This window comes from Panthera pardus, unplaced genomic scaffold, assembly GCF_024362965.1.
Source record: "Panthera pardus isolate Hobbes unplaced genomic scaffold, ASM2436296v1 HiC_scaffold_6, whole genome shotgun sequence".
In the NCBI taxonomy this organism is placed as follows: Eukaryota; Metazoa; Chordata; class Mammalia; order Carnivora; family Felidae; genus Panthera; species Panthera pardus.
The window spans coordinates 40,332,833-40,359,045 of NW_026526991.1; the positions used below are offsets into that span (position 1 = coordinate 40,332,833).

A 26,213-nucleotide genomic window follows, 5' to 3' on the forward strand; every position below is an offset into this window, starting at 1 on the left:
GTCAGTGGAATCTCGGTGAATGATAATGGGGGACTGAAGTCAGAATGACTCCTCATCATCTTTGATTTTTGGTTTTTCTTTTTATTAGTCCTCCAAATATGCATTTATTTGAATTGTTTATAGGTTATTTGTGAATTCAAGAATATAATTTCCATCATTTTCAGGACAACCACGTACAGTCTCTGTGGCTTAAAGACCTAATACATTCTTTTCACACTTAACACAAAGGTATATTTCATTTCCAAGTTTTGGCATATAGGTATATGTATGTAGTCACTTTCGTCTCTGTTCCTATTACATATTGCACTCTTACTACATACTCCTCCTGTATGCTTTCTGATTGTCCTTATCATACGACATCTACTCCTACTTATCTACAATTATTAAAATGAAGCCCCTTGTTCCTTATGAACCTGCAATACCCAATATAGAAGCTACTAGACATACGTGCCTATTTAAATAATTTAAATTAGGGGCGCCTGGGTGGCGCAGTCGGTTAAGCGTCCGACTTCGGCTCAGGTCACGATCTTGCGGTCCGTGAGTTCGAGCCCCGCGTCAGGCTCTGGGCTGATGGCTCGGAGCCTGGAGCCTGTTTCCGATTCTGTGTCTCCCTCTCTCTCTGCCCCTCCCCCGTTCATGCTCTGTCTCTCTCTGTCCCAAAAATAAATAAAAAACGTTGAAAAAAAAAAAATTTAAATAATTTAAATTAATTAAACTTAAAAATTCAGTTCCTCTGTTACTCCACACTTCAAACAGTCAATAGCCACATGTGGCCAGAGGTCACTGTACTGGACAGTGCAGCTAGAAAACCTTCTTATTGTCGCATAAAGTTCTACCGGACTCTGGTACATACTAATCAGCCATCTGTTTTCCCTCAAACCAAGCTCCTTTTCTTAAATTTTTTTTTTCAACGTTTTTTTTTTTTTGTTTTTTTGTTTTTGTTTTTTTTATTTTTGGGACAGAGAGAGACAGAGCATGAACGGGGGAGGGGCAGAGAGAGAGGGAGACACAGAATCGGAAACAGGCTCCAGGCTCCGAGCCATCAGCCCAGAGCCTGACGCGGGGCTCCAACTCACGGACCGAGAGATCGTGACCTGGCTGAAGTCGGATGCTTAACCGACTGCGCCACCCAGGCACCCCATCAAGCTCCTTTTCTTCTGGAATCTTTCTCAGGCTGAATGAAGGCAGTTTTATCCAAATGGTGGTTTTGCATATATTTAAAATATTATGATCATGCTGCATCGTTTGATGCTTTGTAGGGACTTCGGCCGCAATGCTTTAGGTCAGAGGTCATCTCCTGAGCACACAGCGGCCCCGGGCCAATGAGGAGGGTTAAGTGTTAACACAGTTCTTTTATGTGTTTTTGCCAAAACATTTCACCTTTCTACTTCTTATCCACTTGCCTAAAGGATTAAATTTAAACAATAATAGTGATTTCTTCATTTACGGAGTATAATTGGCAAATTTAATCATGAAAAGGAGACATGATGAGAAAAATATTGCTTTTCCCAGTAATATTTCTGATCTTGTGTAACTATCCAAAGCAATAAATATGTAAGATGAGCTTATAAAATGAGGGCCCTAACATTTAAGCCTAATGAAATGAGTGAAACAATTAGCGTTGCCCATCAGGCTTAATTGCTCAGTGATGGCCAAGACTGAACTTTTTATGAACCTCAGCTCTGGCTAAGAACTATTTGTACTGCTGAAGTCTCAGTGAGATTCAGTAAATGAAATACACTTCACTTTTACTTAGGCATGAAGGAACCCTCCTATTAAATATAACATCCTATAGATCTTCTTCTTCTTTTTTTTTTTTTTGCAAAAAAAAATGAAATTATATTAAGTGGACAGGAAGCTCATCTTGGCAAAAACAGATTATAACTGCACACATCAGGAAAATAAGTTGAAACATCGGCATTTTTCTCTTTGCAGAAATAGTTTTAAAAATCATTCTATTTCAGAAGGTATATATTTTTAAGAGTCTCTAGGCCTTTTACGCCTTTACACTTTGGCACAGAGGAACTTGAAAAATTAAAATAAGAAAATGGAGAAAATACCATTGAAGAATTACCAGTCATGGCTCAGAGAACCAAACAAGGAAAACCAGTCAATATTATAAATTTATGGGAGAGTACATGGTTTCAGCGATTCCCAGTTATACCATAAGAGGTTTTACGAAACTCAGTTTTTCATGCACTCATTGATTTTAATAAGTACACAAAAGTCCAGTGAAAGCGCATAAAACTGGGCCACAGAAGGTCCGGGAAAGCACCCGCCAGCTATTGGTTATGGTAGCTGAGCGTATGCCCTCATTTCACTGTGCAACTTCTGTGTAAATGTCAACCTATTTAATCACTGTGTGCTTGGCCGAGGCAGAAGCTCCTTGTTAACAACGGATACTTACTGTTGAGTAAAGAGAAGAAGTGCTGGAGACCAGTGATAATGAAGAGCCGTGAACTGGAAAAAGCAAAAACGAACAAGAGGTAAAATAATGAAGCGTGCTCAGAAACACCCGGCCTTTGCTAGATAGTGGAGACTAGGCAATTAGGGAAATAAAATAATACAGCTAGATACAAAGATCTGAGAACAATTCTCCTGCCATTTCTTGGAGGTCAAAATGTTGAGACATGGGAAGGTCCCATACCTGTTCTCCTAAAATATCTCCCTCATCATGTTACGGAGAGGATTTGGCCAATACAAGCCCTGTAGGCATGCTGTTGACAGATTCAAAGTTACAGTAAACCTCCACATAATAAATTACCAGAGAATCATGGAAACCTAAAGTTGCCATAAATTTATGAACTTAAAAAAAAATCTCTTTATTTTATACATTTTCTTTATTTATTTAATTTCATTTATATACAACAAAGGTCCATTTTCAATGTTTTTTCTCCATATACTTTCAGGGACATAAGCATTTTATTTAACTTGCTATTTCAACATTTTCTGTAATGAGTTGATAATACTCATTTAAGTGGAGAATTATTGTTTCTTTTGTAGTTTTAGTAATAGAAAATTACTTATTTCAAGGTGGTGTCTCAATGAAATTAAGAATGGAAATTGGGTACTGGCTTTTATCTAGGTATACCAAAATAACATCGTAGGCAAGTGGTAGACTGCTTTGTATTTCTCGGCAACTAATGTGTTAAGCCCAAAAGGTAGATAAAATTGTGCTTAATTATAGTTATAGAAAAGCCCTTCCTCTTTTCATTGTGGGATAATATAAAGTTATTTCTGCATACTCATCCATTAAATAGTAGTTGGTCCCACCCAACGTGACAGGTCCTTTCTGGATCCTGGGACTATAAAAATTATGACACAATCCTAGGAGCTTGAAAAGAAGTAGAAAGATATTCAACTAAGAAGATAATTATAAAAGAGTAACATAAATACTACTGAGAGCAATACAAGGGGTACAGCAAGGACACAAGGGAGGTGCTCACAACCTGGTCTGGAAAGGCTGGCAAAGCCGTGCAGGATTGTGGCTGTGTGGCTCAAAAGAAAGGGATGAATTTGAGGGACATCAGGAAGAACCTCTTTAAAACTGACTGACTATAAATGCGGGTCAAAGAGGAAAGAAGGACAACCCCAGATCTCCAGCTGGAGCACCTCCTACCACTGTGTGAGATGTGCAAAATGTTAGTCATCTAAAGAACACAAAACAACCAAACAAAATCCCACATTCTTTCAACCTCTAATAACACCAGAATGGACTAAGATTTTCAACACGGTGTACAGAAGGCAGGCGGGCAATGAATTGGGAGATCCCATTTTTTGGTCTGTTCCTGCTACTTACTATTTATAGGTCTATGGACTCCTAGTTTGTGGCACGTTCCTGATCTTCACTGTGAGCATTGAGCAGGGAGGGCATCAATAAAGCCCTTCCCATCTCACTAGTTCAATAATCCCTTGATTGCAGACCATATTGTAAGAATAATAATTGTTCAGTGTTCAATGGATGGGCATCAAGAAGCCATCTTGCCCACTCAGGGTGCTGTTCAGCCATTTAGATTATTTAATCCTCATACACAGAAGGCCAGACTTTCTCAGCATATGAACAGTATTCTATCTGTAAATGAGCACTCTAGAGAGCCATCAGTATGCTTGGCAAATTATTTTCACAGTATTGTAAGATGCCTGTCTGTGAAGAGAGTGATAGAATCATCTCAAAAAAGCTATGACTTTATATTGCCAATTAGGTCAATTCTGTCTATCTATTCTGCCACAATCAGCAGACTCTCTGGATATAATCCACTCTCTGTCACAATGAACTCAGTGGTTTGCTTAATATCACAGAAGGTAGTGGCAATGGTGGTCAACGAAATTAGGGCCAGCAAATTAAGCATACAGTGGTGGCCTGAAAACATTAAATCAATTTTCACAGCCATCTAAACTTAAAAAAAAATGTTTATTTATTTTTGAGAGAGAGAGCACGAGTGAGAGAGGGACAGAGAGAGGGAGACACAGAATCTGAAGCAAGCAAGCTCCATATGGGCTCAAACCCATGAACCATGAGATCATGACCTAAGCCAAAGTCAGATGCTTAACTGACTAAGCACCCAGGTGCCCCCATAACCATCTAAACTTCTAATCAGAAAAGACTCTAAGAAAGCAGGAAGGTGAAAGAGAAAGGAACGGAACTGTTCCCTAACTTTGTTTTCATGACAAACCTGTAAAATTACATCTGCAGGAATTAGGACTGACAAAGTTAAAAATCCTGCACAAGTTCATACCACAAATAAATGGGTGGCCAGAGGCTTAAAACCTGGTATGTTTTAAGATCTGGAGTCCTTCTTTTCTATGTTATTATTAAGGACTAGGATAGTTGTCTGATTTTATGTCTGATTTTATTGTGATCTGTTCAAACTTTTATGTTTACCTATATTTTATCCATAGCTGATATGCTTTATAATATGTGTGCCACAATTTCCCTTTATGGATACTTTAAAAACTCATTCATTAAATCAAAGAGGAAGTCTCTCAAATATTATCAAATTTCACACTTGAGATTATATAGTTTAGAAAATTATATATGTTTAAATATCAATGAAGCCTTTTTCAAATAGAATTTTTATAAAATATTCACATAGAACCTTATTGCATTGGATAAGGAAATGAAACTTATGAAGCAAAAGTAGACATAATATGAATTCAAATATGATATGATAACAGAAATTAACACCAGAGGGAGTTTCTGAGAATACAAGTTGTCAACGTGTGGTAGTTTCATAAGATAATTTTTCTGGTTTATGTATCTTTATGGTTCTTTAACTGAGATGTCAAACAAAACATTTGCTCTGATATTTGACACACCAGGACAAACAGGCTCTAAAATTATGAAGCTTTCTTTATGAAAACACTGAATTTATTCTGAACTATTCTAGAACCAAGTAATAATCAAAACAATTTCTGGCATATTTGCAAATGCATAGAGAAACAGAAGGTAATTGGGGTGCCCGAGTAGCTCAGTCAGTTGAGCCTCCAACTTCAGCTCAGGTCATGATCTCAGGGTTTGGGAGTTCCAGCCCTGGTCGGGCTCTGTGCTGACAGCTCGGAACCTGGAGCCTGCTTCCGATTCTGTGTTTCCCTCTCTCTCTGCACTTCCACCGCTCTTGCTCTCTCCCTGTCTCAAAAATAAATAAACACTAAAAAAAAAAAAAAAAAGAAAAGAAACCCAAGGTAATGCAGACTCAAACTTCTTCAAGCTTCAGGGCTCCCTAAATGAGAGTTATACTTACTCATTTATCTACTCTTCAGAAATCCTTGTGATGTGTCTGATGTGACAGTTTTCATCTCTGAGTTAAATAAAGTTAACTCCGTCTTTATTTCCCCCTTCGCCTACCTTCTTCCATGCTGTCTCGGAACGAGCCTGAATGACTGATGGCACGTGGCCTTTCTTCCAGAGATGTGGCACTCCCACAAAGCTGGGAGTCATCGTAGAGATCGAACGAAGAGTCTTGGGCTGGGATGCTATTTGAGCGCATCATGCTGGGCCCGGGAAGGTTAAATTGAGACAGATTGGTTGGGCTCACTGAAAAACAAAGCACACACAGCCTCATTATTCTGAGGCTTGGATGATGAAAATAGTAGGTTGATGGAGAGTGAGAATGTGACCCCAATTCTATGGAAATGTGATTTTAACAGGTGTCTCTATTTAAGGTAGGCTGAGAGTCTGCCTCTGAAATGGTCGATAACAGTTTCAGTGGAGTCCCTCTTTCCTCCTAACACTTTCATGGCAAGCAATATGTCAATTTCTAAAGCAACATTAAACAAAGCCACCAAGCAACCGCTCCTGTTTATGCTAGAAATACAGTAACAAGTATATTCTGCTGGCAATTAAGAAGAAAAGACTGCCTTCATGGAGTCATCAGGTTTCTTTTAGAGAAGAATACATCTGGGAAAAACAAAAGTGAAAAGGAAACACAAGGAATCTAAATTTCACAAGAAGATCCTTTTGAAGTTCCCAACCAAAGACTTTTAGTCATTTTGAGTTCTGAATTTATGTCAGTTCATGGTCAGCACCATCACTGCTATCAGAGTTAGGTTATAAGAGAAGAAAATAATTTTTTAATGAAATGTAATATACATGGCATTTATAGCTCATCATAAGGCGAATCAATCACTTTTTCTGCTGTGTCTAAGACCACAGTGCCATAGTAAGACTGTCAGAAGTACAAACCTGTTATGTTTCCCAAGCAGTACCTTATGTTCATAATTTGAAATACAAATTTATGTACTTAGTGCCAATTGCCAGAGTTCTAATAACACTCAATTTTTTAGGCCAAATGATGGTCGTGAATTTAAAGAAAGATGTGATTGACTGAATGTACAACTTCTTTTGAAACAATACTAACTTAAATGTGGAGTAAAAGCAAAGCAGAAAATTAAGAAATATATCATAAATGCTCATATTTAAGACAAGCAAGCTGTTGTAAGTATCTGAGGAAGCAGGCAGGAACCTCTTAAGCAATCACAAAAGCTGCTGGGTGCTTTCAAAGCCTTAAAGAATTTATGTCATTGGCTTAAAATTCATCTGATATCATTTCAAAATCTCCAGGGTTTTTTTTTTGTTTTTTTTTTTTGACACAGGCACTACATTTCTTAATATATAATGACTGGCTTTCAAAACAATGTAAAATAGGAGGCCTATATACTATGAGGTAGACAAAAGGGAATGCATTCTATTTTCCAGGCACTATGCTGAATATTTAATAGATATTGATGAATTAATACACAGAACAATCCTCTGATAGAGCAGTTGTGGACTGGATTGAAAAAAGGACAAAAAAAGGAAATAAATACAAGACTTAGAATTATATTGTGAGTGCATATTACATATAATAAAAAGTGAAAGAAACTATGGATTTGCAAAGTGTACAATCTGTAGGAAAGAAGGAAAGAAAGAAGGAGGACCAAGGAGAGAGAGGAGAAGGAGTGAGGGGGGTGGGAGCGAGGGAGGGAGAGAGGGAGGGAGGAGAGGGAGAGAGAGACAGAGAGACAGAGAGAGACAGAGACAGAGAGATTTTTAGCCAGCAGTGACTAATTCAATCTGATTGCTGACTGACTGCCAATAGATAACACTGAAGAACATTCTAGACTTGAATATTTATGTTTAAAGTACCTGAATTGGAGTAAATCATCCTATTCTACGTTCACAGTATGAACTGTCTCTTTGCTAAATGAATGAAATATTCAACACATTTATAAATAAATGTATTATGTCAGTACATATCTAGAGGTTAGAAAGACATCTTATTCACTATTTGGCTTTGCATAATTCTTACCAAAATGGCTGCAGAGCTAGCCAAGTAAATTGTCCTTCTATAATTTCAAAACATAGGACTTAACTCATTCAAGAAATAGGAATGAGGATTAGAGTGAATTTTAAAGCAACTAATTTGCCTTTACAAACACTTTTGATAGTGTATCCCTTGGAACTATACCCCTATGCTATTTAAGAATGTTCAGTTAATATCTATGACAGGTCTGATTTTTTGGTGCTGTGGTTGCATAGAAAGATCAACATGGCATGGCCCTGAATGCAAGAATGGCCTCTGGGGGTGGAGGAGGGGGGCTGGGCATCTGACTGAAAAGTAGAAAAATTAGTATGTGAATAAACCAAGAAAAGTTATAAAATAGAAGACAAAAATATGATGGAAAAAGAGAATTTCTATAATGGGACACAAACTAGCACAAGCCTTCTAATGGTGGCCTTGCTTCCCAATTGTTTCAGGCAAATATTCCAATCTCTACCCTTCAATTTCTTCACAAATTATAAATTTAAAAAATGGCAGAATAAATGACCTCTAGGACCCATTCAAATCCAGGAGACACATCCAAATTTCTAAATAAGAGAGATGTAGATGTGACAATATATTAGAGAAAAGGGACCCACTGACTTTGCCTTATATTTCAGAGCAAAGCTGCTTTTCAAATTAAATTAAATGTTGATTAGTGGTGATTTGAGGAGATAGGAACTAATAGAAATATGGAGTGGGTTTTTAAATACCTCAGAGTCCCTCGACTTGGCTACTATATCTTGACATATTAGTTACTGGGTTTATGATATTATTTTAAAATAAGAATATTCAAATGAACGCTAATTTTAACTTATTTTGTGGAATCTGGGACTCTAAGAACTAGGTAGAGATTCAAGAAAATTTTATTTGGGGCGCCTGGGTGGCTCTGTTGGTTGAGCGTTCGACTTCAGCTCGGGTCACGATCTCGCGCTCCGTGAGTTCGAGCCCCGCGTCGGGCTCTGGGCTGATGGCTCGGAGCCTGGAGCCTGCTTCCGATTCTGTGTCTCCCTCTCTCTCTGCCCCTCCCCCGTTCATGCTCTGTCTCTCTCTGTCTCAAAAATAAATAAACGTTAAAAAAAATTTAAAAAAGAAAAGAAAATTTTATTTGATCTTTTAAAGGAAGAACTTCAAAAGTCTAATATATCTACATTTAGGTAGTTTCTGTTACGGGTGGGTTTAGACAAGAAGCTAGAGATGTCATAAGAATTTAACTAAAAGATGAATAATTGAACCATAGGTAGATGTCTCCCATCTCCAAGATTCTATGCTCTCATGAGTACAGAAGAATGGGGTTAATTCTAAATAGCTTGAAAGGTGAATATGGAGAGGGAAATAGAAACTTCCCACACAAAGTTGTTTATAAACAATCCTCTGTACGCAAAAGGGTCCACAAATACATAGGTGAGAGGCTGATAGTAATGCTCCTACACGCTAAACCTGCAGCAAGGTGAGAAATAAAGCTGAGTAATCGTCACTCACAGCAAGATGACAATGAGTCTCACCAGGTTATGAGATGCCTTGCGAGGACAATGATCAAGAGTAAATAAAGTTTCATCCAAAGATGTATTTTGCTTCCTAAGTTATTCCGATTTGTTCTCTTGAGTGGAACAGTTTCTATTATAGGTAACATACATGCTGGGAATTGCACACAAACCAGTTTACTTTGGCAATAGCTTATGGTAGTCTACATAGAATGCTGTAACTGCAGTTCTCTTAAATTTCTGTTTGTTATATGTGACTTTTTATGGCAATATTTCTAAAAATTTTATCTATTAATATATTTTAATAGGTAGGAATGATAAAGAAACACATTGCAAATGGTGACTGTTAGTAGTAATCAGTTGCTGATCATTCAGAAGAGATAATGTTCAAATTGAAAACAAATGATGACCAAAGCAAAATGCAAGACAATGGAACCCATATTCAAGTTAAAAAATTCCATTTGGTGTATTTTTATAAGTTTAATGATAAAATAATCCTTATTTATGATTATTTTAATAGTACCCACTGTTTTGCCTAGTATGTTGTCATGTATGGGAAGGTCTTCCATCATAAGTATCAATGAGTGAAAATATTGAATATGAGAGTAGAGGCAGCAAGATCAATTTGAAATCTACAGCTATTGTCTCTGATAATGTAAGGCATGTTTTCTAATAAAAATGATGACGTAACAGAGTCTATCAAGTCTTATACTCTCCTCAGTTTTGGTATACATTAAATCAGTCCCTCATAATATAACCTAGGTATTATGGGTCCATTTCACAGTTGAGAAAATTGAGGCTAAATGACTTTGTCGAGGTCAGACATAGTAAGTGGTGAGGGTTTTTTTTTTTTTTTTTCCCAAATAATAATGGAACAGATGGCTTTCATCAGAATAATATAAATGAAAAAATAGTGGGGTAAGGATTCAATTACTCAAATTAACATCAGGTATTAAAAAGAATGGTAGGAGACATAAGATACCTAGCAAACGGCATTCCAGGTGATTTGGGTTTGTTGCAAATGTTGCATAAAATTAGAGTTTATTTCATATTTCTAGGACTCCATAAAAAACCTTTTCAATCCATTTCTGAAGTTAAAATTTTAAGCTTCTTGCTATGTTTTATAGTTACAATTCAAAGTAAGTAAAAACTATACCATTCTTTGCCATTATGAGGCAAAGAAGTCTCATCACTGTGTAGGTGTATATGTGTAGCAACTTTGTGTCTAATAGGACTTCATTAGATCATATGGAACCATGACTGAAATAATGGTTTCTCATTGCCAGAGGCTTATTCTGTGTAGCAGGAAGAGTTACAAGAGAAAAGAAATAGGCTTTGTTGTCCTCACAGGACTGAAAATGTTGAAAAGTCCAAACTACTGAAGAATTTGGACAACTGGTGGGTCCGTTATTAGAAAAAAAAAAGTTTTGAAGCAAAAAGAAAAAAAAAATGAGACTACTTTATATGTAAATTTATAGAACATAAATCTGTTTTTAAAAGCATTGGCTCTATCAAATTATAGCTGGTACGTTTAGACTTCTTTCTTTATTTTATCATGCTTCCCAATGTTTTCTGTGACATTTACACAAATGATGCTATATGTCATACAAATGATGCTAAGCACACAAAGTAGCCCAATGGTTAAATCATCATTTTTTTTCATTGTACTTATCCAAAAATGTTCCCATGGAATTCTGTTTATTTAAAGGACAGTTTTAGCTTTAAAATGGTATTAATTTTGATCACTTTTAAAGAAGCGATCTTAGAGTCATCGAGTTATGGGTTTTTTTTCTTTTTCTTTATATTTTATGCTTCTCTACAAAAGTATGAGAAATTCTTCTAAGGACTTTAAAAAAACATTTTAAACAAAAAATAAGGAGCTTTTTTTTGGTTTTTAAGAGGACTCTGAGAAAACTCCACAGGCTTGAAGTCAGGTGTTCTGGGATCACTTACTGCTTGAGTGGAGAGACTTTTCTTTTTTTTTTTTTCTCTTTTGAGTGAAATGACCTCTCTGTGCCTCTGGACCTAGACTGCAAAGTAACAACAGTAGTACCTATGTCACATTGTTGTCATGAGCAATAACCTGCATAACATTTGGGAAGTATTTTGTGAACAGTAAGCCATCAAACAAATAAAAGGTACTGTTGAGGTATATTTGTCTTGTCTTTAAGTGAAGAATTTTTAAGAGATTCGAGGACTCCTGTGAGGGTAAGTGGTGAAAACAACACGATGAAATTGGGTTTAGGCTATTTTACCCAAGTTGGAAAAGTGGTATTTTCCTGTCGCAGAAGATGACATGGCAGAAGGGGAGAGCAGAGGTGACTGGTTGCCAGCATCCTGCAGCCCTCCAGTGGAATGGGAACGCAGCCACTCTTTGCCCTCTTCTTGGTTGGCCTGCCGAGACGATGGGGTATATCTGCAAAACAGCACAGCTAAGACACGTAAGCACATCTACAAGGGCAAGGCAATACCAGGACAAGAAAACAATTGAGAGGAGCTTACTATTCAGATTGAACAACATTCTCCAACAGATTGAATCTAATTATAATTGCTTAGTTCTTCCAGATGATCTGACACCATCTGTTTGAATCTCACAGGAAAAGAAAAATAAAGGATTTTGAAAGGAAAATTATGCTTCTGTGAGATATGTAGTTGAAAATCATAAGCAATGAGCAGACAGCCAAGTTAATTGAGAAGGACTCAAAAGCACAGTGCTTGGAAGGATGTGAAGAGGGTGAAAGCATGGACTAAATATGGCAGACAGTGGTAGGCCAGAAGCCAAGAGAACTGAAGTGATGGATACAGAAAAGCACAGGAAATGGAACACAAACTGACAGAAATTTTTTGGAAAAAAAAAAAAAAGAAAAAAAAATTAAAATAAACATTTATTTCATTAAAATGCCACTTGACATCATGTCCAGATTTTTTTAAAAAAGAAAAAAAAATGGGCTCACTTTAGTGGAAAATAGATTTCTGAAGCAAAATATTGAAATGGAATAATTAATTACAAGCTGTTTGCTATTACTCAGGGACTGAAGATGGGAAAAAAAGATAACAGGGGAAGACCTATTTGGCCAGTGCTCATTTTCACCAGAGTAAGTAAGTTCTTAGCATCAAAGAACAGTCAACTCATTGTGTTCATATGTGTTATACCTCTATTCATAGTTCATTTTATATCCTCTCCTCAGATAAGAGTGTACAGTAAAGGATGGCCATGGATTAAATTTTCATTTTAGTTTTTATGATGAACTGAATGATTATTTTGATATTATTACGTAATACTGGAGTAATCCATATCTAAATTGACCAGCACTCCTGAAAAACAGAAATTAAAATTCTTGAGTTTCTACCAAAAGGATTCTGTAAAAATTCATACCTTAATTACAATAGTTGTCCTCTGATGATGAAAATATATTTTCTTTGATTCAAATTAGAGCATCCTTCAACCTTTCAACATTAACTGGCCACATCTGTAGACTATATGGGTTGAGGTTTTGCAAGCATATGCCTCCAAGATGCTAAAGTTAGGGAAGTCAATTTTTTTTTAATTTACAGAAGTTGGGTTCTGAAATCTACCAAATGTTGCTATCCCCCAAATAATGGTATTTACATTGGATTTAATGAGTCTTGAGCCCTACAGGTATCTCTAACCTGAAGCTTATCCCACCAAATCCTCAGGCCAGAGAAAACATCAGGATGAAAAGTGATGCCATCCTCAATGGCAGATACGTCATTGCAAACAAAGAAAGAAGAGGGAAAGAGACAGCACACAGAGTTTACATAACAACAATGAAAGGCAGCAATTGTGCTGAGAGAAATATATACCTTAGTCCCTTTTTGGGTAGTGTATTTCTGTCAAGCTGCATGCTGTTAAAACAAAGAAAACCCCTAAGGACATAATGTAAACAAAAACCTCAAAATTACACATCCAACAAAAATGATTCACTAAACTACACAAAATAAAATTTCTGTAACACACATTTAATGTTTAACTTATTGGAAAAGGACAACTAAAGGTGACCAGATGTCCTTTGTTGTAACACATTCAATGACAATTTAGTGACAGGATCATGAGCAGGTAGATTAAATGACATGTTAACATTATTCCCCAGTAGATTCTATTTATTTCCTCCTATGGTAGTTTTGCTTCCCTGTGCAACTGACTAGACTCTCTCACTGTGATTTCATATGTAGGAGAGACATGTGTGGAAATCAGATAGATCTGCTCTGCCTAAGTTAAAGTGACCACTTCTAATGGACAGAGGAGAGGTAAAACACCATTTGATATTTACTTTTGTATTCAGATTATTTTTATGAAAAACAAAGGCAGATTTATTCTATTTGCATATAAGACAAGAAAAATAATATGTAATAAATATCTGCTTGAAACGTCATGGTTTTTGGCACCATTTATTTAAATACTTAATGAAATTATGCCATCTTTTGGAAATTATAAGTTAGGTATTTCAAAGGCTATACATTGTATCAGTCAATGTATTTTAAAGAATCTCAATCGGTCATAGAAAGAGATGAAAGGATGTGTCTGGAGAAAATGAGAAATGGCCTCTCTAAAAATAGAAGAGGGTGTCAACAGCTAAACGGGACAAGTCTAGGGATTTCTGTTATAATCTCTGGCATGTGGATAACCAAAGAATAAAATTAATTTGAATTTGCAGAATAATAGCTCTCTTCCAGTAGAACCCCCAATGATCAAAATTAAATACACAGGATATGCATGATGGGAATGATATAACACAAATGCAAACACATCGACTTGAAAATCAATCACTCAAAATCAAAGCTAAAATGTTTTCTTCTGTGGGTACTCCATTATTTAGCACTGCTGTAGAAAGCCACCAAAGACATTATATGATTTTATTTATAGGGAATGTCCACAAAAGGTAATTACTCAGTTATGTAGAGGCTAGTTCTAGTGTACGTTTTGACTACAGAAGTTTTTTGAATAGTGTGGATAGGCAAACAAAAAGGAATCGTATTGAACAAATATGAAAAACCTGTAAATATGAACTACGGTTGTGCTAAAGCATTAATATGGTCACAAGCCATTTTAAAGATGACCTTTGTCTTGTGTGCAAATTTATTAAAGCTTAACATTGCAGAGGAAATTGAAAAGAGGCATTGTTTGCCAACATTATCAATTGTATAACATGTATATGTTTCTAGCACACAGAGAATTTAATGGAAAAAAAAAACCTCAGAAAAAATGCATTTAAATTTACCAATATAAGTTAAAACTTGAAGTAGAAACATCTGTTTGAATCTGGATATTAATGGTTTTATAACGTAGACACTTCTCACTTATCCCGAAAGGTCACAAATTCACTGCTTGCAGGGCCAGCAGGCAGTGGGAATGAGGGAAGTAAGGCTCTCAGCCAGCAGTCTGAGGAGGTCACGTACTGTCTATTTAAAGGCAATAGATGCTGTGCAGAATTGTGCAGGCAAGTTTGCTCCATGTGATATGTAAAAACAAGCCAGCAATTTCTAAAGGTGGTTACTACTTTCAATTATTTTTTTAATGTTTATTTACTTTTGAGAGAGAGAGAGAGCACAAGCAGGGGAGGGGCACAGAAGATCCAAAGCGGGCTCTGTGCTGTCAGCAGAGAGCCCGATGTGGGGCTTGAACTCACAAACTGTGAGATAATGACCTGAGCCAAAGTCTGATGCTCAACCAACTGAGCCACCCAGGCACCTCAAAATTATTTTTACAGTTTGGTTATTTTATAAAAAAAGAAAGCAAACTAAACAAAATAACTGTAAACTGGTTGTGGCTCCAGGGCCATCAATGATCTGGGGCAGCTAGAGAGAAAATTACTGAAGAGCTTTTGGTTATTATTTATTATTTTACGATATTTTAATGAAGAGGAATTTAAATTAAAAAATGACTGATTCAATAACATTGAGATGTGAATATATCAATAAAATATTTGAAATTGTAGATAAACAGGTAAGGCATGAACTTATACACATCTCTATCATATCATTCTAGTTACTTTGTTTTAAATATTTATACTCTAGCACACTTTCCCTCAGATGGCTCTTTGGTTTCCTTAGTGTTCCCAACATGCTGCTCCCTGCTTAATTAGAATTAAGCCAGGATCTCTGATAGGATCTAATTTTCTCTTCAATAGATCATAAACTTTCTTGAATGCACTTTAAAGGACTAGAATAAATTGCTACTGCCTGCAGTTTTGTTTCCAAGAAAGGAAAAGTACAACCTGTCATATCAAAAATTATTTTGATCCAGTAATTTACTAGGAGGAACTAATTAATATTTATATCACATATTATACCTATCAAAGTATTTTATTGTTCAAATTTAATATTCATCAGTACATTTCACTAAAAATCCAGGGCAAAATATGCATTTACCTAAAATTAGTCTTTTTGGGGCACCTGGGTGGCTCAGTCAGTTAAACGTTGGACTTCGGTTCAAGTCATGATCTCATGGTTTGTGGATGCAAGCCCCGCGTTGGGCTCTGTGCTGACAGCTCAGAGCCTGGAGCCTGCTCCGGATTCTGGGTCTCCCTCTCTCTCTGCCCCTCCCCTGCTTGTGCTCTGCCTCTCTCTCTCTCTCTCAAAAATAAATAAACATTAAAAAAAATTTAAAAAATAAAATTAGTCTATTTAAGATTTATTTTAGAAAAATTATTTATATTTTTAATACTGGGATACTTCCATTGGTAAAACTGGTCTATTTCAAAAACTGAACAACAATAATAACAAAAGATTTGCTTAAGGAAAATAAGTAACTGCATATTTGCTGGTGTATTTCTAAGTGAAAATGTATATTGGCTACTGCTAAAATATAAATCAAAGTAAAATACTCACATTGCATTTATATCTATAAACCTCAACGTTATCATCTGGTTTGATTTGACGGTTACTTGGTTATAAATACTTACTTGACTATTTTTGATATCTGAATGCCAAAGAAATAGGTTGATGGCTCAAGGGTCAACTTGTTGCAGCCATATTTACGATTTAAAAAAATCAGTGTTTTGGAGGGTGATTTGGGTTAATAAAAAATCACCTATTTGCAGTGTGCTTAGTTTGGTTATAAAAGTGTTATTTGGGTTTCTCACATATGAGTACACAATCAAAGATACAAACTATAGACTGTTAACAGATTTTCAACATACAGTAAAACCTTGGATTGTGAATAACTTGTTTTGCAAGTGTTCTGCAAGACAAGCAAACCTTTCTAATACATTTTAACTTGATAAATAAGTGATGTCTTGCAACACGAGTAGTACGTGATGCCAAACGTCACATGGTCAAAACTCAGCCAATGGTTCTTGAAATTCGATTTGATATCTGAGTGCTTTCGATTATAAGCATGTTTCCAGAATGAATTATACTCGCAAACCAAGGCTTTGCTGTAATTTGATTTACTCGTTAAAAGTTTTGAAAATGACATATGAGGATACCCATTCACCTGAAAGGGCAGAAACTCAAATCTAAGATGCTGTAGAAAGCCTAACTTCTGAGATAGAAAATGAAATGAAACAGTACTTACAACCATTGTTTTTGTGTATGCAGCTGGTCTTTATGCCTGCTATCTATCATGAGAAAACTAGAAGGTATATAGATGCAAACACCTACAGTTTAATCTCTATTACCCAGTTCTTTGTCTTGTGTCTCTTGGCCCAGTTATTTATTTATGAAGAAAAATGTTATTTTGTAATTAGCAGCCCACCATAGGAACTATCAAGCATAAATATTTCAGTTCTAAAATTCTTGGATCAGGGGGATGTCTTATGGGCATTGCTGTCCATGTAGCATGAGGGGGCAGGGATGTACAGTGGGATGGAAGCAACGTTCAGCATTTTACAAAGGCAAGGGAAACAGAAGAGCAACGGGAAATCCCGGATTAAGGGACAACCAGTGCCATGCGGTAAGAGCTTTAGTTGACCTTTAAAAAAATGATTCTGGGAATAAGGCTGGAAGTCTGGAAAAGAGGTGATATGTCAGAATGACTAACAGACTGAACAAAAGTTTAGGAAACGATCTGAGGCATTTTCATCGGCTAGTGGTGCTTTCCCCAATAACATAATTAAGACATATGGCCAAGACCATTTCTGAAAAGTTGTAGGTGTGTCAAGAAACAAATAACATTAAGTTAATCTGGGAGAAAGTGGCCATTTCAGGGCATTTTCCTGGGGGAAAGAGTCAGTACCAAAGTATCTGAGAAAGGATTTTTGGGGTGAGAGAATCTAAAGGCATTTTGGTCAGCAGTGACACTTTCTGGTAAGTATATTAGGTAAGGAATGCCTTCTTATGTTCTTTTTAAGTTAAAAAAAAAATCTCATTAAACCAATGGGAAACACCTTGTAATGTGATTTATTCTCAAGGGGCCTATTTTTTTTTTTAATTTTTTTAACATTTATTTATTATGGAGAGACGGAGAGACACAGAGCATGAGCAGGGGAGGGGTAGAGAGAGGGGGAGACATAGAATCTGAAGCAGGCTCCAGGCTCTGAGCTGTCATCACAGAGCCCGACACGGGTCTCGAACCCACAAACTGCGAGATCATGACCTGAGCCGAAGTCGGTCGCTTAACCAACTGAGCCACCCAGGCACCTCAAGGGGTCTATTAAAAATATCACTGCTGCTATTAATTTTCTTTAAGCATTCATACCTGACAATTGACTTTTTTTTTTCCAATTCAGCTAGGATTCTCCAGTGATCTTTTTGCTATTTTCCCAGAGAAGTGATAATAAAACAAACTTAACATATTGCTCAGAGCATGATCGTCAAATCCATTTACATTCGGTCTTTAAAAATACTCAAATTATCATAAGGAGCTCTGTTATCTTGGAGCTCAGGCCAAATCGCTAACGTGTCTGGAGAAGACATCATTTAATACACAAACACAGGCTTTGAATTTTATTCAAATCGCCTATCTGGTATATATGTACGCATTCATATTAAGAAACTTAATTATGCAACTATCCTAACCGTGATGACATTTTTTCCCCCTTCTACATACTTGGCAATATGAGCAAACAAAAGGCCCGTTAATCTCACATCCCTTGAATCGTCTGTTCCCTTGCGGAGTGGCTCTCCCATGGACCTCAAGGGAATTTAGTGGGGCAGGAGGGTAGGCGCAGCGTAGGGAGGAGGCGGCGAAGACTTCGTCGATGCCTCTAGGAAAGCTCACCTTTCTGAGAGAGTAGATCTCACACTACCCGTTCTCATGAGCAGGCTTTGCACCTCGTGAGCGCCTGTGGTCAGTCCGGACAGGGAGCCATGATGGCTGAGGGGGAGGTCAATAGACTCAGAGCTCGTATGGAGGCTAGTCATGGACTGGTAACTCGGAGTGTCCTTGCTGCCGGCAGAGGAACTGCTCAGATTGGCAGCCCACACGAGACCACCCGAGGTGAAAGAGTGAACCGACGCCGGGCTGGAAGCCAACGAGTGACTTAAGCTTATAACGTCTGTAGTTAAGTCTGAGGGTTTATTGAAGAGAGGGCTGCTGCTGCCACTCAGCCCACCAGCACTGCCCATGCTGCCCGTACCAGACGACGGTGACTCCAGACTGCCTTGCCGCGCTAAAGTGGTACTAGGACTGGGCATTACTGAGGAGGATTTCACACCCTCAGTATTAGGTGCAGGGGCAGATTTGCCACCTGCCTTGGCACCAAACAACCTAAAAGAAAAACAAATAACAACTTCAGTTGTTCCAAGAAACCGACATCCACACTCAATATTTAGGGTTACAGTACACAGAGCCAAGCGTGCTTCGGTGTGCCCAGCCACCAAGCACTTCCCGTCTCCGTGTCAACGAACGTTACGAGCTTGCACTTCTTAATGTCGTGCCAAAAAATGTCTCGTATCACCATAAGGGTCAGTCGGTACTGGGCCGCCGCCCACACGGTGGGGGGAAGTGGGCAGAACAAAAGGAGATCAAACATGAAAGTCCCTGGTTTTCACAGTTTAAGTGATCATGAGAGTTTTTGAAGAAAGAGAGCTTGAGCACATATGCTGGTACCTATTTACAGAGCCATTATAATGAAACAACTTCTACGCATTCGGTACGTAACACTTAAAATCTTCTCTCTCTTTTCTCTCTCTCTCTCTCTCTCTTTTTTTTTTTTTTTTTCTCTCTCATTGTAACAGTCTGTTCAAAATCTAAAAGGAATGCTTAAGGCAAGGTTTGGGAGGTTATGTTATGTGGCTGGTGGCCTGAGTGGCTGTCAGAGAGCAGTTGGTTAGAAACAAGATTGGACACTGTTGGCAACATGTTGGTTTGTGTGCGTTTTCCTCAAGAGAGACCAAAGGGTTTTATGTCAGTTGCCAGTGCTATTCAAATACATATTTATAATAGTGATTTGAAACAGAGTTGGTGCTAACTTGGATGTTGGAGTTCAGTTCAGAAAACATTTTAGTTTTGTAAATGAAGCAGATGATATCATCGAATTTATGTAAATATGGAAATAAAGTGATATGGAGTAATGGCATAATGATTACTAACTAATTAAGTTGCAATGAAATCCATATTTCCTACAGTGAAGTATTTTATGACGAATATGAGAAATTGTTTCATAGGTAATGGGCCACTGGAGGGCACTATTGGCTTTTATTTAAGCAAGAGAAATAATTACTCCCACGATAAGTCATTATTCTTTCGGATGAGATTCAACATTTCAAAAAGCCAGTTTTTCAGAATTAATATTGCTACTGAGGAATATAACCTCCAGATTTTCAAACAATCATGTAACTGAGATTGCTTGAAATGTAAAAGTAAATGTTTCAAGACCCTTTATTTCCCAGTTTGGTCATCATAATAAAAACAAACATTAAACATACTTAACACATAATGAACTATAAATCATACTCTATCATATCATAGATGAGGAAACAGACCCAGAGAGGTTCAACCATTTGTCGCAAGTCTTTAACCACATGTATTTCCCTGCCACTTAAAACACAGTAGTATTTAAAAACAATGATATCTCACAGCAGAATTCCACATATTTAATATCGAAGACAGTCCTCGTATAGAAACTAAGTTATGCTGCTTATCAGTCATATAAAGGAAAGCGATGAAGCTAGAAAATCTAGCTCATTCCTTAGTTGTAACCCTGTGTGAAATATCCAAATGTTTTCAAATTCCGTCCATGATATCGTGCCTTGATTTTCATTAATCTGTCAAGATCGGGTACTACATCAATCTGTCCAATGTAATCTTTTACAAGAAAAACTATTTCGTCTACGTTCATGATCATTTGACTCATTAAGAGCCAGCAAGATAATAAACACTGGAAACAAATACCAACAGTCATAAAGGCCCATTTTGCTTTATTTGTAATTGTGGAAAGGAGAGATGGAAATCTATGGAAATTTTATAAGCGATCACTTTATTTTATTACTACCCCTAGGTATTGCCATCTGCTCTTAAGTTTCTTATAAATGCTGTTTTTATGTTGCTAATATTAGATGAGAATGGAACTGGGAAGCTTGAGCATTTCTCAAAATGAACTCCATTTTTTATTTTTATTTTTTGCTGGTTATTTACACGACCAGCTTTTTAAAACTCACTGTACTCAGAAACTGAATAAAAGATTCTAAGATTATACATACCTTAAAATATATATGTAGGGTATATTTACTCAGGATATAGGATTGTGGACACACATATTTTATAGACACACGGTTTACATGTCTCCTACGGCAGAGCATACTCTATTTTCCCAGCATCATCTTACACACTCTTACCTTCGGAACGTAGGTGAGGCAATGTCAGGATACTTGGATCCCGGCTGCCTGAGCCCTTGTGTCCCGCAGGCGCTGGCAGAGGTGGGGCTGGATTTGGGGGACCCTGACAGAGAAACGCTCTCTGAATCTGAGACGGCCACTTTTTCCTTTTCCTTGTCTGTTTGGTTGACAGTGACGGGACTCGAGCGCCCTGACCCAATCTTAGTAGGTTCTCTGAGCTTCGAGGTGGTGGCGCCAGCCGACTTGCTGCTGACGTTGGAATCAATACTGCTGGTGCTGGACCTGTGGCCGCCTCGGCCGGGGATGCCGCTCGCGCTGGACTTGGAAGGGCGGGGCAGGCTGCGGTACTGCAGGGACGACTTGGAGCTCACGTGCAGCACGCCGTCGTCCTGATTCTGTGAGCCGTCCAGACTGGTTTTCCTCCCGGCGCTGGACTTCCCACCGATGGCAGCCGACTTGGGAATTTTACCCAGTGTTGCCGATCCGCTTGTAATTGTGGCTCCACTGCTCGTGATCATAGTAGATGAGCCTACCCCGCTTGACTTCTTAAACCCAAAAGAGCCGGGAGCAGTAGATCTTCCAATGCCCGAAGGGGGCTTTTTCCCCTCGTCTCCACTGCTTTTTCCTGCATCTGAAGGAGACCTCTGTAGAGATGATCCTTTTAGAGGACTTTTGCCTTTCTCGGAAGCTTTGGCATCATCGGTTTTCCCTAATTAACGAGAAATACACAAATATGCATGCTGGCACGCTTCGATTTCATAATACTCTTTCTCTAAACCATGTGTAAAAAATGTGAACACATCTTTATGTTACTTCAGTTCCGAAATATGGATTAATATATTGAGAGGGTTGAGTACAAAGCTATAAAATTATGGCTCTTAGAGGAAATGTGATGAGTGATGGAGATAAAATGGAAACACATATTTTTGCAATTTATTATTGTCTTTTATCTCACAATTCTCTTCTTTTATCAGGATAGCACTTAATCTTATCAAGCTAAGTGCCAGAAAAAGAATTCACTTGAATATATATAAGATGATTATATTTAGAGTACCCTGGTACATCACTAATTCAGGTGGCAATATTTAAAATTGGGCACCGTTTCCTTTTTTTCTTTCTTCTAACTTTATTTATTTATTTTGAGAGAGACAGAGAGAGAAAGAAAGAGAACATGAACAGGGGAGGGACAGAGAAAGGGAGAGAGAGAATCCCAACCAGACTCTGTGCTCCTAGCACAGAGCCTGACGTGGGGCTTGAACCCACAAACTATGAGATCATGGCCTGAGCAGAAATCAAGAGTCGGACACTTAACCAACTAAGTGCCCATAAAATTAGGCACCATTTTAAAAACAGGGAGAGAATCTTAAAAAAAAAGAAAGAAAAGATGGTAAAATTTGGCAGAATTCTTTCACTCTCTTCTTTCATAAAGTGTAATTCACAAATGATGTTTCAAATCTCCAGAATTCCAACCCATTAGATTAGTGTGATTGTTCTTGCCTCTCAGTGGTGGTAGTAAAAATTAGAGGTATGCTTACCATAAATATTCCCAACTTTCATAAGGAAGTCAGAAAGAAAGCAATCTTGTTTTTATTAGGCAGACTTCTTTTATTTGCACACGAACAGAAATGACAGTGGCAGAATAGACACTCAATAGCCCCAAATTATGATGGTGCTCTCTAGAGAATGCCAAATTGTTGTATTCATGTGGACTTCTATGGTAAAGTATGTGAAATTTACATAGGAAAAAAATAACTATACAGAGAAGAATAGGATTTAATTAAAAAATAAAGCTATCATTAAAGAGAACCAAGACTGAATGGAAGCTATAAATTAAAACCTTTTTGCATAACAGCTGTGAAATGACAAGCCTACCAGGGGTCTTGAGTGCACTTGTTCCAGCTTTCTGCCTAGATGACGCTCCCCCTTGGGCAGACATGCCTCTTCTCCAGGAACCTGTCTGGGAGATGGACAGGGAGGCTTTCTGCCCTGTCTTCTCGGGGTCTTCAGGAAGTCCTGAGGAAATAGCCTTCCACTTGCCGCCACTATCCCCATGGCTGTCGAGGTCCTCTTCTGTTTTCTTCAGCTCCTCGGTAGCATCCCATGTCTCATCTGTTGTAGAACGTTTCTCTGAGTCTGTCTTCAGCTATGAGGAAAATATTACAAAGAAACTTCGTGCAGAAAAATCTATGAAGTGTGAATAGGCATTGCAATGTACTTTCAGATAACTGGTTAAAAAAAAAAAAGCAGCACTGATTTATATTTCAAAAGAATCCCAGAGACTCCTATTTTTATCTCTGCCTTCTTAATTTAAGTTTCATTAATTTTAGTCACATAATTCTCACTTGCACATATTAGAGAATGTCAGAATAAATATGTGCAGAAAACCCCAATTACATACTCCAGAGAGGAAGAAATTTTCTATGTCAAATCTAACAAGGAAAAGTAAGACAAGATAAAACTTAATTATCTAATATCCATTCTTGATTTACGATTCTCAAGAGATGTAGTAATTTATTTCAGAGATCAATACAAAATTAATGAAGAACTATTTAAAGTTAGACTATTAAAATATTTTTTGAGTTAAAAAATATCAATATTATAAAAACAGATATGGTAAAAACAAGTCTTTCTGGGTTGGCTTATAATCAATAGAAAAAAATACATATACACAAGCTGCTTCAGTTTATGCAATTATTTCAGATTAAGGGGTCATGCTATATATATATATACATATATTTAATTTTATTTTAGAGACAGAGAGAAAGAGAATGTGAATGGGGGAGGGGTGCAGAGAGAGAGAGAGAGAGAGAGAGAGAGAGAGAGAATCTAAAGTAGACTCCATGCTCAGCATGCAGCCTGATGTGGGACTCGATCTCACCACCATGAGATCATGACCTGAGCCAAAATCAAGAGTTGGAGGCTTAACCAACTGAGCCACACAGGTACCCCTGTGCTACATTTTAATCCAATATAAATAGTTGGCGGGGGGGGGGGGGGTGGTTGGGGAGAAACCGGCAGAAGCACTGGAAAAAGAAAGAAGGCGATTCTCACCTGCGTGTTCTTCCTGGAAGGGACAGTGATGTTAGAGTAAGAGCTGACTGAGGATGTCGTATTCAAGTCATCTGTGCTGATATTATCGAGGGTGTCACTGAGACCACTGCTCACAGAGCTGCTGTCATCCCAGCTAAAGGCAAGACACACAGCAGCAATGAACTAAACACAGGATGCATAAGGAAGTCACCTATATTTCCATCTAACACTTATCATGTCTTGGAAGGATGATCCTCATTTTTTAAATCTCATGATGAAAAGTTATTGACTTTCCATTTTTCGAGAATCATATTAAATAAGAATTGAACCTCATCTGATATATGCAAAGAATCAGCGCAGATCTGGCCTCCAAGGCAGTGTCTCTAGAATGAATGAAAACACCACAAATACAGCATGGTATTAGGAAAGAATAAAATTAACAATGACTTTTTTTTCCCCCTGGAAAAAGCAACATTGCATATAAGAATTTGTTCTTTGTTCTGAAAATTAAAAAAAAAAAAAAAGAACTGTGCTTTAGTTAGGAATCAAAGTAATTCTTCATTCTTCCTCCTACCTTAGTAACTACTTCTAATGACTCACCAACTTTTGAACATCGAGTTTCACTTCTAGCATATCATTACTCCTGCCATACCTCACAATTTCTGGCCTAGACAATAGACAATACCCTCTTATCTGGCCTTCCTGCCTTTGGTCTTTCTCAATACAACTTCATTGCTAAATTTGGGTCAATGATCAAAAATGATCAAAAATTCACATCTGGCCATGTCACCCCTCCTCTTCACAGACTTCTCTTTACCAAAGCCATAGATTCCAAAATAAAATGCACCTGCCACACAGGATGGACAAAGCAATCCATTGGGGTGTAAGAAAAATATCTGCAATTCTGAATACATTTGTTTTTAATCTAAAGAAGAAAACAATCACATAAGCTATATTAATATTCATGTGCAGGCTAACATGTGCAACCTCATTTAGTCAATGTGCCAGATGATGCAGAAGTAATGTAGGATAAGCAGGGTAACTTGAATGAGAAGAGCAGCTCCACAGTTCCAAGGAGTGGGACATGGTTCTCTTCTTTACTGTCTGTTTCTCAGTCTATTGTGATGTATTGCTGCTTACCTGTGCTCTGTTAAACAAAGTCGTCCACATGGGATACATATGTTAGAGGCAGACAAAAGTTAAGTCTCATTAAATGACAAGTAGCTTTAAAAACCTTCTACAAGTAATCCATATATTAAGAGAATATCCTTTTTAAAGTTTTATTTATTTATTTACTTATTTAGAGGTCAAGCCGGGGAGGGGCAGATAGAGAAGAAGAGAGAATTCCACGCAGGCTCCGGGCTCAGTGCAGAGCCTAACACAGGGTTCCAGCTCACGAACCACAAACCTGAGCTGAAATCAAAAGTTGGACACTTAACCGACTGAGCCATCCAGGTGCCCCAAGAGAATATCCTTAATGAAAGCATAAGCAAACCACAGAGGAACTGATACTTTTCCTACTTTGGTATACACACTGTTAATGATGATCCCACCCCTGCTGTATTTTGTTTGCAATATTAGCTACTGATAGCATAAAGCATCATGATTACCAAAGATATTTATAAGTCAGATTATTATCAATGACCGTATTTTAATTGAGATATAATTGACATGCAACCTTGTATCACTTTTAGGCATACAAATAATGATTTGATATAGGTATATTTTGCAAAATGATTACCACCATAGGTTTAGGGAATATCCATCACCACACTGTTACAAATTTTTGTCTTGTGATGAGAACTTTTTAAGATTTACTCTCCAGGCAACCTGTATATATGTCTATTTATTTTGAGAAAGAGAGAGAGAGCACAAGCAGGAAGGGGCAGCAAGAAAGGGAGAGAGAGAATTGCAAGCAGGCTCTATGCTGTGAGTGTGGAGACTGACATGGGGCTCCATCTCACAAACCATGAGATCATGACCTGATCCTAAACCAAGAGTTGGATGCTCCACCAACTGAGCCACCCAGGTGTGTCCAGAATCAGTATTTCTATTAATAGCCTCTTCCACTGTCAATCTTAGCATCAGTGACTATAAAGTCAAATGCCACAACTCTTATGGTAATCATAACCATCACTTATATTTTGCAACCATTTAAAAT

The 26,213-nt window shown here is 37.6% G+C and overlaps 1 protein-coding gene across 6 annotated transcripts in view; it reads right to left on the bottom strand.

The window, feature by feature from the left end:
* Positions 1-26,213, bottom strand: part of NAV3 (neuron navigator 3) — an 820,281-nt gene that overhangs the window by 68,590 nt on the left and 725,478 nt on the right. For 3 of the 6 annotated variants that reach the window (XM_053894885.1, XM_053894882.1, XM_053894883.1), the window contains 8 exons: positions 24,074-24,206; positions 22,895-23,165; positions 21,023-21,731; positions 18,465-18,953; positions 13,109-13,150; positions 11,539-11,699; positions 5,846-6,034; positions 2,408-2,460 (listed from right to left, as the gene is read on the bottom strand). In XM_053894885.1, coding sequence (XP_053750860.1) covers positions 2,408-2,460; positions 5,846-6,034; positions 11,539-11,699; positions 13,109-13,150; positions 18,465-18,953; positions 21,023-21,731; positions 22,895-23,165; positions 24,074-24,206 — 2,047 coding nt within the window. The remainder of the gene's footprint in view (positions 1-2,407; positions 2,461-5,845; positions 6,035-11,538; positions 11,700-13,108; positions 13,151-18,464; positions 18,954-21,022; positions 21,732-22,894; positions 23,166-24,073; positions 24,207-26,213) is intronic. The other 3 variants (XM_053894886.1, XM_053894884.1, XM_053894887.1) reach the window with 3 other exon arrangements.